General features: G+C 57.9%; 2 protein-coding genes across 2 annotated transcripts in view; one reads left to right on the forward strand and one right to left on the reverse strand.

Annotated features, from left to right (window-relative positions):
- Positions 1-4,520: 4,520 nt before the first annotated feature.
- On the forward strand, positions 4,521-9,520 carry RPL19 (ribosomal protein L19). Its single transcript, XM_054281447.1, has 6 exons — positions 4,521-4,578; positions 5,253-5,359; positions 6,187-6,309; positions 7,199-7,319; positions 8,518-8,628; positions 9,337-9,520. The coding sequence occupies exons 1-6, from the start codon at positions 4,574-4,576 to the stop codon at positions 9,458-9,460; spliced, it is 591 nt and encodes a 196-aa protein (XP_054137422.1). The 5' UTR covers positions 4,521-4,573; the 3' UTR covers positions 9,461-9,520.
- Positions 9,521-13,039: 3,519 nt separating this feature from the next.
- The window catches only part of FBXL20 (F-box and leucine rich repeat protein 20), a 40,822-nt gene continuing 38,241 nt past the window's right edge, over positions 13,040-15,620 (reverse strand). Inside the window, 2 exon segments of the mRNA XM_054281450.1 lie at positions 13,040-13,148; positions 14,292-14,504. Coding sequence (XP_054137425.1) covers positions 13,041-13,148; positions 14,292-14,504 — 321 coding nt within the window. The 3' untranslated portion in view covers position 13,040.

The following is a 15,620-nucleotide window of genomic DNA, read 5'->3' on the forward strand; positions in this document are numbered from 1 at the left end:
GCCGCGATTTATTTTGGGGGGGATTTTTTGGGGTTTTTTGGGATGGGTGGGAGGGAAGGGAAGAAGGAGGGAAGGAGGGAAGGAGGGAGGGAAGCGCGCACACGGCACACACAGAGGAAGATGATGACGATGAAGCTCAGGCCTGGCCCCCGCGGTGACGGAGGAGGAGGAGGAGGAGGAGGAGGAAGGAGGAGAGGGATGGGCGGCCGCTCCCGCACCGCTTTGCCAGGGGGATGGGGGATGCGGGAATGCGCCCCCCACCCCATAAAGGGGGTGCCCCCCAATCCCCGCCCCTCAATCCCGAGCGGGGGTGGAGGGGGTCGGAGCATCCCCGAATTTTGGGGGGACTTTTGGGGGGGTCCAGCGCTCCCCTGTCCCCAGGTGCAAGAGGGTGCCCCCTCCCCATATTGGTGCCCAGCGCGGTTTTAGGGCTGGGGGGGACCCCAAAAAACACCGCAGGGAAAGGACGGAGACCCCAGGCAAGCGCAGCCGCCATCCCCATCCCGAATCCAGCGCTCTCTCGGGACAAAAATCCGCTTTTTTCCCCCCCCCCCAAAAATCCTCATTTTCCCCCCCAAGCCACCCCAGGGAGAGCCCCCCATACCCCGCTGGGACAAGGTTGCCCTAAAAAATCCGATTTTTTTCCCCAAAAAATCCTCATTTTCCCCCCAAAAATCCTTATTTCCCCCCCAAAGCCACCCCAGGGAGAGACCCCACACCCCGCTGGGACAAGGTTGCCCCAAAAATCCGATTTTTCCCCCAAAAACCTCCACAGGGTAGCACAGGAAGAGCCCCCCCCCCATACTCTGATGGGACTTGACTGCCTCAAAAATCCGATTTTTTCCCCCAAAACCTCCCCAGGGGGAGCATACAGAGAGCTCCCCACACCCCACTGGGACAAGGCTACCCCAAAAATCCTCATTTTTCCCCCAAAACCTCCACAGGGAGAGACCCCCATACTCTGCTGGGACAAGGTTGCCCCAAAAATTCTCATTTTCCCCTGAAAAATCCTCATTTTCCCCCTAAAACCTCCTCAGGGGGAGCATACAGAGAGCCCCCCACACTCTGATGGGACAAGGTTGCCCCAAAAATCCGATTTTTTTCCCTAAAAACCTCCATAGGGTGAGCACAGGAAGAGCCCCTCATACCCTGCTGGGACAAGGCTGCCCCAAAAATCCTCATTTTCCCCTCAAAAATCCTCATTTTCCCCCCAAAAATTCTCATTTTCCCCTCAAAAATCTTCATTTTCCTCTCAAAAATCCTCATTTCCCCCCCAAAAATCCTCATTTTCCCCTCAAAAATCTTCATTTTCCCCTCAAAAATCCTCATTTTCCCCCCAAAACCACCGCAGGGGGAGCACAGGGAGAGCCCCCACACCCTGCTGGGTGTCCTGGCAGTGTCCCCTGTCCCTGTGGGACAATCCCCCCCCACCGTGTCACCTCCCCCCTCTGTGTCACCTCCCTCCGGCTGTCGGAAAGTTCCCGATTCCTCCTCCCCCACCCCCCCAGGACGGGATTTTCCAGTCCCCATCCCAGGGACAGCTGCAGAGAATTCCCCACCCTGCAGCGGCAGCTGGGGGGGGGCTCCGGGTCACCCCAGGGACCCCAAATTGGACCCCCCATACATGGAAAAGCCAACCCTGCTCTCCTGGATGGAAATAAAACCCCTGGAGGGGCTCTGGGAGTGATTTTGGGGTCATCCCAGGGACCCCAACTCGGACCCTGTTCTCCTGGATGGAAATGAAATCTCTGGGGGTGTTTTTGGGGGGCTCCGGGTCACTCCAGGGACCCCAACCCAGACCCCTCCATGCCTGGAAAAGCCAACTCTGCTCTCCTGGAGAGAATTTAAATCCCTGGAGGGTTTCTGGGGTTGATTTTTGGGGTTCCCTTCCAGCCAGGATCGTGCCCGGGGGTGATGGTGGAGGCGGACACCGTCACCTGGCACTGCGTGGGGAGATTGGCACAATCACGGCATCTCCTCCTCCCCTTCCTCCTCCCTGCCAGCTCCCCGGGCACCCCCTCTGCTCCCGGGAGGAGCTGCAGGAACCTGGAGCCACGGAAATTCCCGGGAATCCAAAAAAAGGACGGGAAAACCCCTCAGAACCCCCCAAAAACAGCAGCGGCCTCACCTGAAACTCCTCACATTTGGGCTCAGCTGCTTTTAATCCTCCTGGGATCCTTGGGCACCACAAGGTGGCACTTCCAGGGGGTTTGGTGGCACTTTCAGGGGGCTTGGTGTCACTTCCAGGGGGTTTGGTGTCACTTCAGAGGGTTTGGTGGCACTTCCAGAGAGTTCAATGTCACTCCCAGAGGGTTTTGGTGTCACTTCAGGGGGCTTGGTGTCACTTCAGAGGGTTCAGTGGCACTTCCAGAGGGTTTGGTGTCACTTCCAGAGGCTTTGGTGAGACTACTAGAGGGTTTGGTGGCACTTCTAAAGGATTTGGTGACACTTCCAGAAGGTTTGGTGGCACTTCCAGACGGTTTGGTGGCACTTCCAGAGGGTTGGGTGACACTTCTAAAGGGTTTGATGGCACTTCCAAAGGTTTGGTGTCACTTCCAGAGGGTTTGGTGACACTTCTAAAGGGTTTGGTGGCACTTCCAGAGGGTTGGGTGACACTTCCAGAGGTTTGGTGTCACTTCCAGAGGGTTTGGTGACACTTCTAAAGGGTTTGGTGGCACTTCCAGAGGGTTGGGTGACACTTCCAGAGGTTTGGTGTCACTTCCAGAGGGTTTGGTGGCACTTCCAGAGGGTTTAGTGGCACTTCAGGGGGTTCAGTGTCACTTCCAGAGGTTTGGTGACACTTCCAGAAGGTTTGGTGGCACTTCCAGAGGGCTCAATGACATTTCCAGAGGGTTTGGTGACACTTCAGGGGGTTTGGTATCACTTCCAGAGGGATTGGTGACACTTCCAGAGGGTTTGGTGTCACTTCAGGGGGTTTGGTGGCACTTCTAAAGGGTTTGGTGTCACTTCCAGAGGGTTTGGTGGCACTTCAGGGGGTTCAGTGACACCTCCAGAGGGTTTGGTAACACCGCTGTCCCCGGCACTGTCCCATTCCCATCCCAGCCATTCCCGCCCCGTTTTTGGGGCCGTTTGTTGAAGGAAGAGGCTGAGGCAGTTGGGAAACAGAGGGATTCTGTGTTTATCCCTGATTTTCTGGGAAATCCACCCAAAAATCTGGCGGCGGCAGCAGCAGCTCCAGATGGCGGCGACGCCTCAGCGCCGGAAGGCGGCGGCGAACCCGACCCGGGGAGGGGTTTGGGGGAAATTCGGGGGATTTTGTGGAAAATCGGGGGATTTGGGAAGTAATCAGGGGATTTCAGGTGTAATCCGTTGATTTTGGGGGTTCATTGGGTGATTTTGGGGGATAATCAGGTGATTTCAGAGGTAACCTGGTGATTTTGGGGTACAATGGCGTGATTTCAGGTATAATCAGGTGATTTTGGGGGTTCACCTGGTGGTATCAGGGGGTAACAAGGTGATTTTGGGGGTTCATTGGGTGATTTTGGGGGATAATCAGGTGATTTCAGGGGTAACCAGGTGATTTTGGGGGACAATGGGGTGATTTTGGGGTTAACCAGGTGATTTCAGGTATAATCAGGTGGTTTTGAGGGATAATCAGGGGATTTTGGGGGGTTTAACCAGGTGATTTCAGGGGGTAACAAGGTGATTTTTGAGGGTAACCAGGAGAATTCAGGGGGTAACCAGATGATAACAAGGTGATTTTGAGGGTTCGCCAGGTGATTTTGGGGGTTCACCAGGTGGTTTCGGGGGGTAATCAGGTGATTTTGGGGTATAATGGGGTGATTTTTGGGGCTCACCAGGTGGTTTTATGGGATAATTGGGTGATTTTGGGGGATAACCAGGCCAATTCAGGGGTAACCAGGTGATTTTGGGGGATAACCAGGTGATTTCAGAGGTTCACCTGGTGATTTCAGGTATAACCAGGTGATTTTGGGGTATAATCAAGTGATTTCAGAGTTCACCAGGTGATTTTGGGCTCCCAGCACGATCCCAAAGCAGACTCAGCCCTCCCAGTACAGACCAGTTTGGACACAGCACAGCACCAGTGCTCTCATGGACATGTCCAGACCTGCCTGGACATGTTCAGTTCTCCCAGCAAGGGCTGGGACGGGCCCTGAACCCCCTGTCATGAGCTTCCTACGGTGCCAGCGGGGCAGGGACATCCCGTAATCCCGTTTTAATCCCATCCCAGTGCTCCCAGTTCATCCCAGTCCATCCCAGTGCTCCCTCCACATGCCTCCCACACCCCCAACGCGCATGCGCAGCCACCGCCCAGCCCTTCCCGCCACGCACGCGCGGGCTGTACCATCCTACTACAACCGAGGGGGGAGCCGGGCAGGACCTACCCCTCTCCCACGCGTCTCGCGTGGGTCCTGGTTCTTTAGATAAGTGACCACGCGTGATTTCATCGAGTTTGTTTCTTTATCGCGTTTGGGGCTGCGGCGAGGCCGCGGGGACGGGCGCGGAGGGAGGGTGGGGTGGTACATCCCGCAGGCAGGGGGCGGGGTCAGCGCTGCCGCTGCGTCTCTCCGGCCCCGGCGCCGCCGCCGCCATGAGGTGGGAGCGGGGCCGCGGCCGCTGCTCGGGGGATAACGGCGGTCGGGAGGCACCGGGGAGGGCTGGAGGGCAGCGGGGAGAGTGTCCTCAGAGCCGGGGCGGCGTCCGGGCAGGGCTGGGTGGCGGCCCCGGGCGCTGTGAGGCGGCCGCGGCCTCCTGAGGCCTGGCGGGAAGATGGCGGAGGGGCGCCATGGCCGCGCTGAGGGGCGTGAGGGGGGTCTGGGGGCGCTGAGCGGGGTGGGGACGCTGCTCTGGGGCACTGCGGACCTTGGATGCGCCCCTTGGAGCAGCGCGGGGCGTTGAGGAACTGAGGGGGGTGAGGAGGGGTCTGAGGGCCGGGGGCGATGAGTCCCTGAGGGGGGTGAGGGTCCCTGAGGGGTCCCAGAGGGTGGTGAGGGTCCCGTGAGGGGCGATGCGGGACCTTGAGGGTGGGTGAGGGTTCCTAAGGGGAGGGCAGGGTCCCTTGGTGGAGGTGGGGACCCTCCCAGTGGGGTGAGGGTCCCTAAATAGGGTGTTAAGGGTCTCTGAGGGGGCTGTAGGGTCCCTAAAGGTGGAGTCGCGGGTCCCTTAAGGGTCCCTAAAGTGGGGGTCGGAGGGGCTGTAGGGTCTCTAAAGGGGGGGTTAGGGGTCCCTAAAGGGTGCAGACCCCCCTGATCCTGCCCATTCCCTCGCAGTATGCTCCGGCTCCAGAAGAGGCTGGCCTCCAGCGTGCTGCGCTGCGGGAAGAAGAAGGTGTGGCTTGATCCCAACGAGACCAACGAGATCGCCAATGCCAACTCCCGTACGTGGGGGGATCTGTGGGATCCTGGAGGGAACAGAGGTTTGGGGGAGCTCGGTAATGTCAGTGAGTTTAGGTTGATTAAATCAGTGAGTCTGGGAAAGGTCTCCCAAAAGTTCAAGATTTGGCTTAGGTGAAATTCAGCAAGTTCTTTGCAGGTTAAAGTGGGGATTTTCAGGATTTGCACTGAGGAGGTGCCTGGTGGTGTGCTCTGAGATAATGAGTGAGGGAATTAGGATTGTTGGGGATTCAGTGGGAGAAAGAGGAGGGAAAACAAGCAAGGCTGTGAGGGGGAGGATGATAGGGGTTGGGAGGGGGAGCACAGGGCTGTGAGGAGAGGGGGAATAGGGATTTGAGGAGGGGAAAACCAGGGATTTTAGGAGGGGGAGAACAGGATCCTGAGAGGGGGAGAACAGGGCTTTGTGGAGGGGGAACACAACTCTGGGAGAAGGGAAAACGGCTCTGTGAGGAGGGGGAACACAGAGCCCTAAGGAGAGGGAAAACAGGGATTTGAGGAGGGGGAAAACAGGGCTCTGAAGAGAGGGAGAACGGGGATTTGAGGAGGGGGAGAACAGGGATTTGAGGAGGGGGAAAACAGGGCTTTGTGGAGGGGGAACACAACTCTGGGAGAAGGGAAAACGGCTCTGTGAGAAGGGGGGAGCACAGGGCTCTGGAAAGGGGGAACAGAGCTCTGAGGGAGGAAGAGCAGGGCTCTGAGGGAGGGAACACAGGGCCCTGAGGGGGGCACTGCCCTGTCCCCGGTGTTGGGTGCTCTCCCTCCCCCGGGCTGGGGTCCCTGCAGCCCCCAGGAGGTGCCGGTGCCTTTGCAGGGCAGCAGATCCGCAAGCTGATCAAGGACGGGCTGATCATCCGCAAGCCCGTGACCGTGCACTCGCGCGCCCGCTGCAGGAAGAACACGCTGGCCCGCAGGAAGGGCCGGCACATGGGCATCGGTGAGTGCCCCGTGGGCATGGCAGTGGGGAACTGAGTGCCCAGTCCCCCTGGGAATGGGGAACTGAGTGCCCCAACCCTCTGGGCATGGGGTAATTGAGTGCCCAGTCCCCTTGGGAATGGGGTAATCCACATCAGGGAGTGCCCAATCCCCTTGGGAATGGGGAATTGAGTGCCCAGTTCCCCTGGGAATGGGGTATTGAGTGCCCCAACCCTCTGGGAATGGGGGAATTGAGTGCCCAGTCCCCCTGGGAATGGGGAAATTCATATCAGGGAGTGCCCTGTGCCCCTGGGAATGGGGGAATTGAGTGCCCAGTTCCCCTGGGAATGGGAAATTGAGTGCTGCAACCCTCTGGGAATGGGGGAATTGAGTGCCAAGTCCCCCTGGGAATGGGGAAATTCCTATCAGGGAGTGCCCTGTGCCCCTGGGAATGGGGGAATTGAGTGCCCCGTGGCCCTGGGAGTGGGGGAATCCACATCAGGGAGTGCCCAATCCCCTTGGGAATGGGGAATTGAGGGCTGCATGTCCCTGGGAATGGGGGAATTGAGTGCCCAATCCCCCTGGGAATGGGAGGAATTAAATGGGGGAATCCACATCAGGGAGTGCCCCATGCCCTTAGGAATGGGGGGAATTGAGTGCCTAATCCCCCTTGGGAATGGGGGAAATTCCCCACCTCCCACAGCTGCTGCTCCCTCACCCTTGGGAATCCCCTCCTGGGTTTGGGAATCCCCTCCTGGGTTTGGGAATCCCCTCCTGGGTTGGGCACACAGGAAACCCTGGCTTGTGTGATGGTTTCTTTGAGGGGAAGGGGAGGATGGGAAGCTTTGGGGTGGCTGTGGGGTTTTGCTGGCAGGGATTTGGGCTCCTCCTGACCCCTTTCCCCGCTGCAGGCAAGAGGAAGGGCACGGCCAACGCCCGCATGCCCGAGAAGGTCACCTGGATGCGGCGCATGCGGATCCTGCGGCGGCTGCTGCGGCGCTACCGCGAGTCCAAGAAGATCGACCGGCACATGTGAGTGCTGTGCTGTGCTGTGTGCCCCCAGAGCCCCGAGTTCCACTGCCATGGGCATTCCCAGCCCTCCCTGGGCAGCTCCAGCTCTTCCCAGACATTCCCAGGGCAACTCAGCCATTCCCAGCTATTCCCAACCATTCCCTGGCCAATTCCGTCCCTCCCTGGGTAACTCCAGCCCTTCCTGGGCAACCCCCAGCCATTCTCTGGGCAACTCCATCCCTCCTTGGCCATTCCCCAGCCATCCTCAGAGCAACCCCAGCCATTCCCTGGGACACTCCAACCATTCCCATCCCTCTCTGGCCATTCCCAGGGCATTCTCAGCCCTCCTAGGGCAACCCTGGCCATTCCCAGTCCTCCCAGTATGGGCCAGACCAGTCCCTGGACAGGTTCAGTTTTGCCAGAAAGGGCTGGGATGAGCCCTGAATCCTTGGCCCTGCCCTTCCCACACCACCAGCGGGGCAGGGACATCCCCTAATCCCAGTGCTCCCACCCCAGTCCATCCCAGTGCTCCCATCCCATCCTAGCCCATCCCAGTGCTCCTATCCCAGTCCATGCCATCCCAGTGCTCCCACACCAGTCCATCCCAGTGCTGCCATCCATCCCAGTCCATCCCATCCCAGTCCATCCCAATCCATCCCATCCCAGTCCATCCCAGTGCTCCCATCCCATCCTAGCCCATCCCAGTGCTCCTATCCCAGTCCATGCCATCCCAGTGCTCCCACACCAATCCATCCCATCCCATCCCAGTCCATCCCAGTGCTGCCATCCATCCCAGTCCATCCCAATCCATCCCATCCCATCCCAGTCCATCCCAGTGCTGCCATCCACTCCAGTGCTCCCATCCCAGTCCATCCCACCCCAGTGCTCCCATCCCAGTCCATCCCAGTGCTGCCATCCATCCCAGTGCTGCCGTCCATCCCAGTGCTCCCATCCCATCCCAGTCCATCCCAGTGCTCCCATCCCATCCTAGTCCATCCCAGTGCTCCCATCCCAGTCCATCCCAGTGCTCCCATCCCATCCTAGTCCATCCCAGTGCTCCCATCCCAGTCCATCCCAGTGCTCCCATCCCATCCCAGTCCATCCCAGTGCTCCCATCCCAGTCCATCCCAGTGCTCCCATCCCAGTCCATGCCATCCTAGCCCATCCCAGTGCTCCCAGTGCTCCCAGCAGGAGTTGATGTCCCCTCCGTGCCCCCCAGGTACCACAGCCTGTACCTGAAGGTCAAGGGCAACGTGTTCAAGAACAAGCGGATCCTCATGGAGCACATCCACAAGCTCAAGGCCGACAAGGCCCGCAAGAAGCTCCTGGCGTAAGTGCTGCCCTGGCAGGAGGGGTTGCCAGGGATAAACCCCCCTGTGGGGCATTTCTGGGGGAATCCATCCCAAATGGGGCAAAACTGGGAAATGTGGGGTCTGGGGGGGTTTGGGGTTTCACTGAGGTGGGGACTGGGAGATTCCTGATCAGCTGCTGGAGTGGGTGAATGATTCACCAGGGGAGGGGAGGGATTGCAAAATCCTGCGGTGTCCTTGGGGGGAAAAGCTGAATCTGAGCGCTCTGGGATTCAGCAGAGACTCGTGAGCCCAAACAGCTGCTCCTGGATGGAGTGAATGGAAATCCCCGGGATCCAGCGGGGTGCTGTGGGACAGGAGGGACAGGGGACAGGGGCAGGGTGCTGTGGGGTTGTTGTGGGTGTTGAGGGGTTGTTCTGGGCGTTGTGGGGCAGGGCTCAGGGTGCTGTGGGGTTGTTCTGGGTCTGTTCTGGGTGGTGTGGGACAGCAGGGCCCAAGGAGATGGGGACAGGGGTCAGGGTGGTGTGAGGTTGTGCTGGGTGGTGTGGGGCCATTCTGGGGCTGTTCTGGGTGGCATGGGGCTGGTGTGGGGTTGTTCTGGGTGTTCTGATTGTTCTGGGGCTATTCTGGGTCTGGTGGAGGTGTTGTGGGTCTGGTGGGGTTCTTGTGGGGCCGTTCTGCGTCTGTTCTGGGGTTTTTATGGGTTCCTCACGTCCCCAACCCCGCAGGGACCAGGCGGAGGCGCGGCGCTCCAAGACCAAGGAGGCGCGGAAGCGCAGGGAGGAGCGGCTGCAGGCCAAGAAGGAGGAGATCATCAAAACCCTGTCCAAGGAGGAGGAGGCCAAGAAGTGACCGGGGGCTGTCCCCGAGCCTGTCCCATTCCCAAGCCTCCAATAAAACATCCCGGACTCTCCAGCCCAGTCTCAGTGTCTGCAGCAGGGAGGGATCTGGGAACTGCTGTGGGCCCTTCCCCTCAGCCCCGAGCTGGGGACCCCCTGAACCCCCCAAAGGCTCAGGGAGGAGCTGGGGGGCTGGAGCTCACACTAGGGACCCCCCAAACTCCCCCAGGAGCTCCTTGCCAGCCCCATCCCACTCTGGGAATGGCTGGACAGACTGACAGACACGGCCTGGATGAGCTCTGGGCTCACCTGGGGGGTTTCAGTGAGCTGGGGAGGGTCCCCCCCACCCCTGAAATGGAGCTGGGACCCCCCCCCAGCTCATCACAGTGATGCGTCCGTGTGTGACACCCCCAGTGTGTGTGTGACACCCTCAGTGTGTGTGACACCCCGTGTCCTGTCCCAGTGTCACCAGGAGGGGGCACAGCACCCACTGACCCCCCCCACCCTGGGGCTCTGCAAATGCCCCTTTTTTACCCAAAAAGAACCAAATCTGGAAGGAATTAAAGGGTTAAAAGGGGGGTGGTGACAGGACACGCACGGGGGGGGGGTTCTTGGCTGGGACAAAGGGGCTGGGGGAGCCCCCTGGTGTCCCCCCCCATTGTATTGACAGCAAACTGAGCCCCTCCCTCCCCCGTTTACTGTCAACACCCCGAACTGGGCCCAGCCCCGCTGCCATTCCCCGCCCCGCGCCCAGAAAGGTGGGGGTGGGCCCAGCCCCCTGTCCCCCTGTGCTGTCACCTCTGCTCGCAGGGTGTCCCCCCCTGTCCCCACCACGCTCTTCTGGCACGGCGCCCGACCACTCCTGGTCCAGCCCTGGGCACATGTACCCCCTGCTCACCTCGGGGGTGCTCAGGTACCCCCAACTCTGTGGGCTCGGGGAAACTGAGGCACGGCTGAGCTCCCACCCTTCCCAGGGGCGTTTTCCTGCAGGGACCCCCCGGTCCTGCCCTGCATGAAGCAGGAGCAGCCCAATGGTGACATCTCCACACCACTGCCACCCTTCCAGTACATCCTGTGCGCCCCGACCGTGCAGCACCACGAGGAAACCCCCACCCAAACACTCCCCCTCAGGAGCTGCCCCATGCAGGAATTGGATTTTCCCCCACCCAGTGATTCCCCCAGCGAGACACAGCTTGGAAAATGGTGTTTATTGGTATTTATAAATATAAACATCAGGAAGAGTCCATTTGAAGACGGATAATTGACTTAAAAGGACACTGTCAAGAAGTTTGAGCTACCTTAATGCTGTCACCCTGGTCTGCAAACAGAAAATAAAATTGCTTTGGGTTCTGTGTTCTGGAGTTTTCCCTGGAAAACTGCTCTGTTCCAAAGGGATCAGCCAGCCAAAATCCCGCTCTTCTCTCTCCCCTGCCACAGTAGGAACTAAACAAAAAGTGTTTTGTTTTTATTTTATTTTCCCAGAGTTGTGCAAATCCCGTGATTGCTGGGTGACCCCTCTGCCCGTCCAGTCTGTCACCAGCATCTTCTGCCACCCTGAAACCTGGAGAAAGTTCTGGAAATGAAGGCGCCCGAGGAGAGGGGGAGAATCCACAGCGCTAAAGAGGATTTGAATAAATATAAGGGATTAAAAGCCACCTACAGGAGGGCATTGACAGTATCCTTTTAACCACAGCAGCCTGGAGGTGCTCCCAGGCTGGGGGACATGAAGGGGTGCAGCTCCTGCTGGGAACAGCTCATTGTCCTTTTGGAATTCCTGGCGGGAAAATGGGAAAATCCCCCCCCATGCCCAGCCCCTACACAGCCACTCCTGCTGCTGCAGCTGCTCCTGCCCCACCAGGAGATTCCTCAGCACCCAGGGGAAGCCAAACCCTTCAATGCAGCGCCGAGCTGCCCGCACAGACAGCGGGAACGACGGACACGGAGCCACAGACCTGTCCCTTCAACCCTTGGGATCTGCCCAGCAGTTCCACCCTGGAATTTCATCCCTCTGGGCTCCCCTGGAGCCTGGAACACCCCAAAAAAGCAGCCAGCAAACCCTCCCTGTTCCCCCAGAGCTGGGCCTGGCACATCCAGAGCCCATCCAGGGCTCCACACTTACCTGGGCACGTGGGGAGGGCAGGAAGGGCCCCCACGGGCACTGAGGGAGGATCCCAGCCCTGCTCCATCAGGGACTCCTTAATTAATTCTTCATCAGGGCAACAAGCAAAAAGCTCTACTTGGCTTGGGGGAGGATGGAGGGATGGGACAGGAGGAGGGAACTCACAGTCCTTGGAACACGGGCTGGGACTTTCTCCCTGCGCTGAGAATTATATATTTGTATATATATCATTCCCTGTGGGAAGGATTCTATCCTTGTCATTGGGATAAAACCTGGATTTGGGATGAGTTTGGACACCCAATCCTGATTATCCAGCCTGGGGTGCAGCTCTCCCTGTGCTCCTTAAAAATCTTCCTGACAGCTCATCACAGGCTCAGGCTTCTCCTGGGGAAAAAAATTCCTTATGGATTTGCTGGGAAATCTCAATAAATGACTGAATTTGGAAGAAAAATTTGGGAAAAAACCTTTAAAAAAAAAAAAAAGGCAGGATTTGGGGAGGGTAAAATATGTGGAATTAGAAATTCCAAGGTCCATCACAACAATCTGGGAAGAATCTGACACAGGGAAGATGAGCCTTCATGTGAGTGTGCTCAGGTGGGAGCAGGGGAGCACAGGGGAATCCTGAACCACAGGGAAATCCTGAATCCCAGAGAGAAATCCTGAATCCCAGAGGGAAATCCTGAATCCCAGGGAAATTCTGGATCCCATGGAAATCCTGGCTCAGCAGCTGCTGTTTCATTCCCTTACTGACAAACGGACATGGAACTCGTTGGGGTTTTCAGATTTGTTGGGGTTTCCAGGTTTTGTCTGGGTTTTTCAGATTTGTTGGGGTTCTCAGGTTTTGTTTGGGTTTCCAGGTTTTGTTTGGGTTTTTCAGGTTTGTTTGGGTTCTCAGGTTTTGTTTAGGTTTTCACATTTGTTGGGGTTTTCAGGCTTGTTGGGGTTTTCAGATTTGTTGGGGTTCTCAGGTTTTGTTTGAGTTTTCAGGTTTTGTCTGGGTTTCCAGGTTTTGTTTGGGTTTTCAGGTTTTGTCTAAGTTTTCCTGCTTTGTTTGGGTTTCCAGGTTTTGTTGTGGTTCTCAGGTTTGGTTGGGGTTCTCAGATTTGTTGGGCTTTTTAGATTTTGTTCGAGTTTTCACGTTCCTTGGGGTTTTTCCTCCTGCACAAGGGGGTTCAGCGTGCTCCTCTCCTCTCCCCTCTCCCCACTCCAAGCATCTCCCAGCTCCTTCTCCACCCTCAGCAGCAGCAGCAGCCCCGGTCCCTGCAGGCTGGGAGCCCTCCCCTGCTGGCCGGGGCTATTCCAGCAGGAACGGCTCAGGGTCAGGCCCAGCTCCCTCATCCCGCCGGGGTCACAGGGGGGGTGTGGGTGGCAGCCCAGCCCTGCTCACTGGGGGCGCTTCTCCTCCGAGGTTCTGGAGATCTGGGGGTGCCCAGGCGTGCTTCCAGCCCCAGCAGGCCGGCAGGAGGCTCCGGTGTCATAGGATGATGCAGCATCTGCAGAAGCGCTGCCGGCTGCCGCCCACCGACGGCGGGGGCGTCACCGGGGCGAAGTAGGCGTGGACTTTGATGTTGGGCAGGTGGGTCTGCAGGGGAACGTGGGGGTGTCAGGGCTTGCAGCAGAACCTCGGCTCCCTCCCCTGGTGGTGCTCGCAGGGGGCCCAGGATGAGGGAGCTGATGGTTCTCACAACTCTTGTGAGGAGGAGAACCAGGGGATGGGAGCTCGGCACTCCCTGTGGATGAGCCCTCCACACTCCAGATCTTCCCCATGGATAAACCCTCCACATTCCACATCCTCCTCATGGATAAACCCTCCACATTCCAGCTCCTCCTCATGGATAAACCCTTCCTATCCCAGCTTGTCCTTATGGCTGAACCCTCTTCATCTCAGCTCCTCCCTGCGGATAAACTCTCCAGATCCCAGCTCCTCCCCATGGCTGAATCCTCCCCATCCCAGCTCCTCCCTATCCCAGATCCTCCCTGTGGATAAACCCCCACAATCCCAGCTCCTCCCTATGGATAAACCCTCCCCATTCCAGCTCCTCCCCATCCCAGTTCCTCCCTCCCTCCTTCCCTTCCTCCTCCCTATGGATAAACCCTCCCTATCTCAGCTCCTCCCTATGGATAAACCCTCCAGATCCCAGCTCCTCCCCATGGCTGAATCTTCCCCATCCCAGCTCCTCCTTATGGATAAACCTTCCCCGTGGATGAATCCTCCCCATCCCAGCTCATCCCTGTGGATAAACCCCCACAATCCCAGCTCCTCCTCATGGATAAACCCTCCCCATCCCAGCTCCTCCTTATGGCTAAATCCTCCTCATGGATGAACCCTCCCTATCCCTATGGATAGGCATGATAGCTCCTCCCTATCCCTATGGACAAACCCTCCCCATCCCAGCTCCTCCCTGTGGATAAACCCCTAGAATTCCAGCTCCTCCTTATGGATAAACCCTCCCCATCCCAGCTCCTCCCCATCCCAGTTCCTCCCTCCCTCCTTCCCTTCCTCCTCCCTATGGATGAACTCTCCCAATCCCAGCTCCTCCCCACCCTATGAACAAACCCTCCCCATTCCAGCTCCTCCCCATGGATAAACCCTTCCCATGGATAAACCCTCTCCATCCCAGCTCCTCCCCATGGATAAACTCCTCCAATCCCAACTCCTCACTATGGATGAACCCTCCCCACCCCAGCTCCTCCTCCACCCCAGCTCCTCCTCGCCCCAGCTCACCCTGAGTCTCTTGATCCCGGCCCGCGTGATCTGCTGGCAGTCGTACAGTTCTATCCTCTCGAGGCTGTGGCAGCTCTTGAGGTGCTCCAGGGAGGCGTCGGTGATCAGGGGGCAGTTGTCCAGCTCGATCACCTCCAGCCGGTCGTGGGCGCAGGCGCCGTTGCCCAGGTGACGGATGCCATCGTCCGTGATCAGCTCGCAGTGGGATAAACTCTGTCCCCAAACACAGGGGTTACACTCGGTCCTGAGGCAGAGGGGTTAAACTCTGTCCCTAAACAGAGGGGTTAAATTCTGTCCCCAAATAGAGGGGTTACACTCTGTCCTGAGACAGAAGGGTTAACTCTGTCCCCACACAAAGGGGTTAAACTCTGTCCCCAGAAGGGTTAAACTCTGTCCTGAGACAGAGGGATTAACACTGTCCCCAAACAGAGGGGTTAAACTCTATCCCCAGAGGGATTAAACTCTGTCCCTAAACAGAAGAGTTAACTCTGTCCCCAAACAGAAGGGTTAAACTCTGTCCCCAGAAGGGTTAAACTCTGTCCTGAGACAGAGGGGTTAACACTGTCCCCAAACAGAGGGGTTAAACTCTGTCCCCAGAGGGATTAAACTCTGTCCCCACACAGAAGGGTTAAACTCTGTCCCCAGAAGGGTTAAACTCTGACCCCACACAGAGGGGTGTGGATTTTCAGGGGGATTCACCTGCAAAGTCCTCGAGGAGGAAGCGGGGCCTGAGGCAGGAGCTGGAGCTGCCTCTGCTGAGGGGTGACTGCACTGCAGAACCCACATCCCCACACCCTCCAGGACAGCATCCCTCAGGGCACAACCCCAGGGGGGACAGGGACCAAACTCCCAGAGATTCAGCCCCAAAGGCTTCCCAGATGCACTGAGCACTCCAAACTCCCAGAGATTCAGCCCCAAAGGCTTCCCAAAAGCACTGAGCACTCCAAACTCCCAGAGATTCAGCCCTAAAGGCTTCCCAGGGACACTGAGCACTCCAAACTCCCAGAGTTTCAGCCCCAAAGGCTTCCCAGGGACACTGAGCACTCCAAATTCCCAGATGTTCAGCCCCAAAAGCTTCCCAGATGCACTGAGCACTCCAAATTCCCAGAGATTCAGCCCTAAAGGCTTCCCAGGGACACTGAGCACTCCAAACTCCCAGAGATTCAGCCCTAAAGGCTTCCCAAAAGCACTGAGCATTCCAAACTCCCAGAGATTCAGCCCCAAAGGCTTCCCAGGGACACTGAGCACTCCAAATTCCCAGAGATTCAGCCCCAAAGGCTTCCCAAAAGCACTGAGCACTCCAAACTCTCAGAGTTTCAGCCCTAAAGG

This window comes from Melozone crissalis, unplaced genomic scaffold (genome assembly GCF_028551555.1).
Source record: "Melozone crissalis strain CALT ecotype California unplaced genomic scaffold, PUWL_Pcris_2 ptg000032l_1, whole genome shotgun sequence".
Taxonomy (NCBI): Eukaryota; Metazoa; Chordata; class Aves; order Passeriformes; family Passerellidae; genus Melozone; species Melozone crissalis.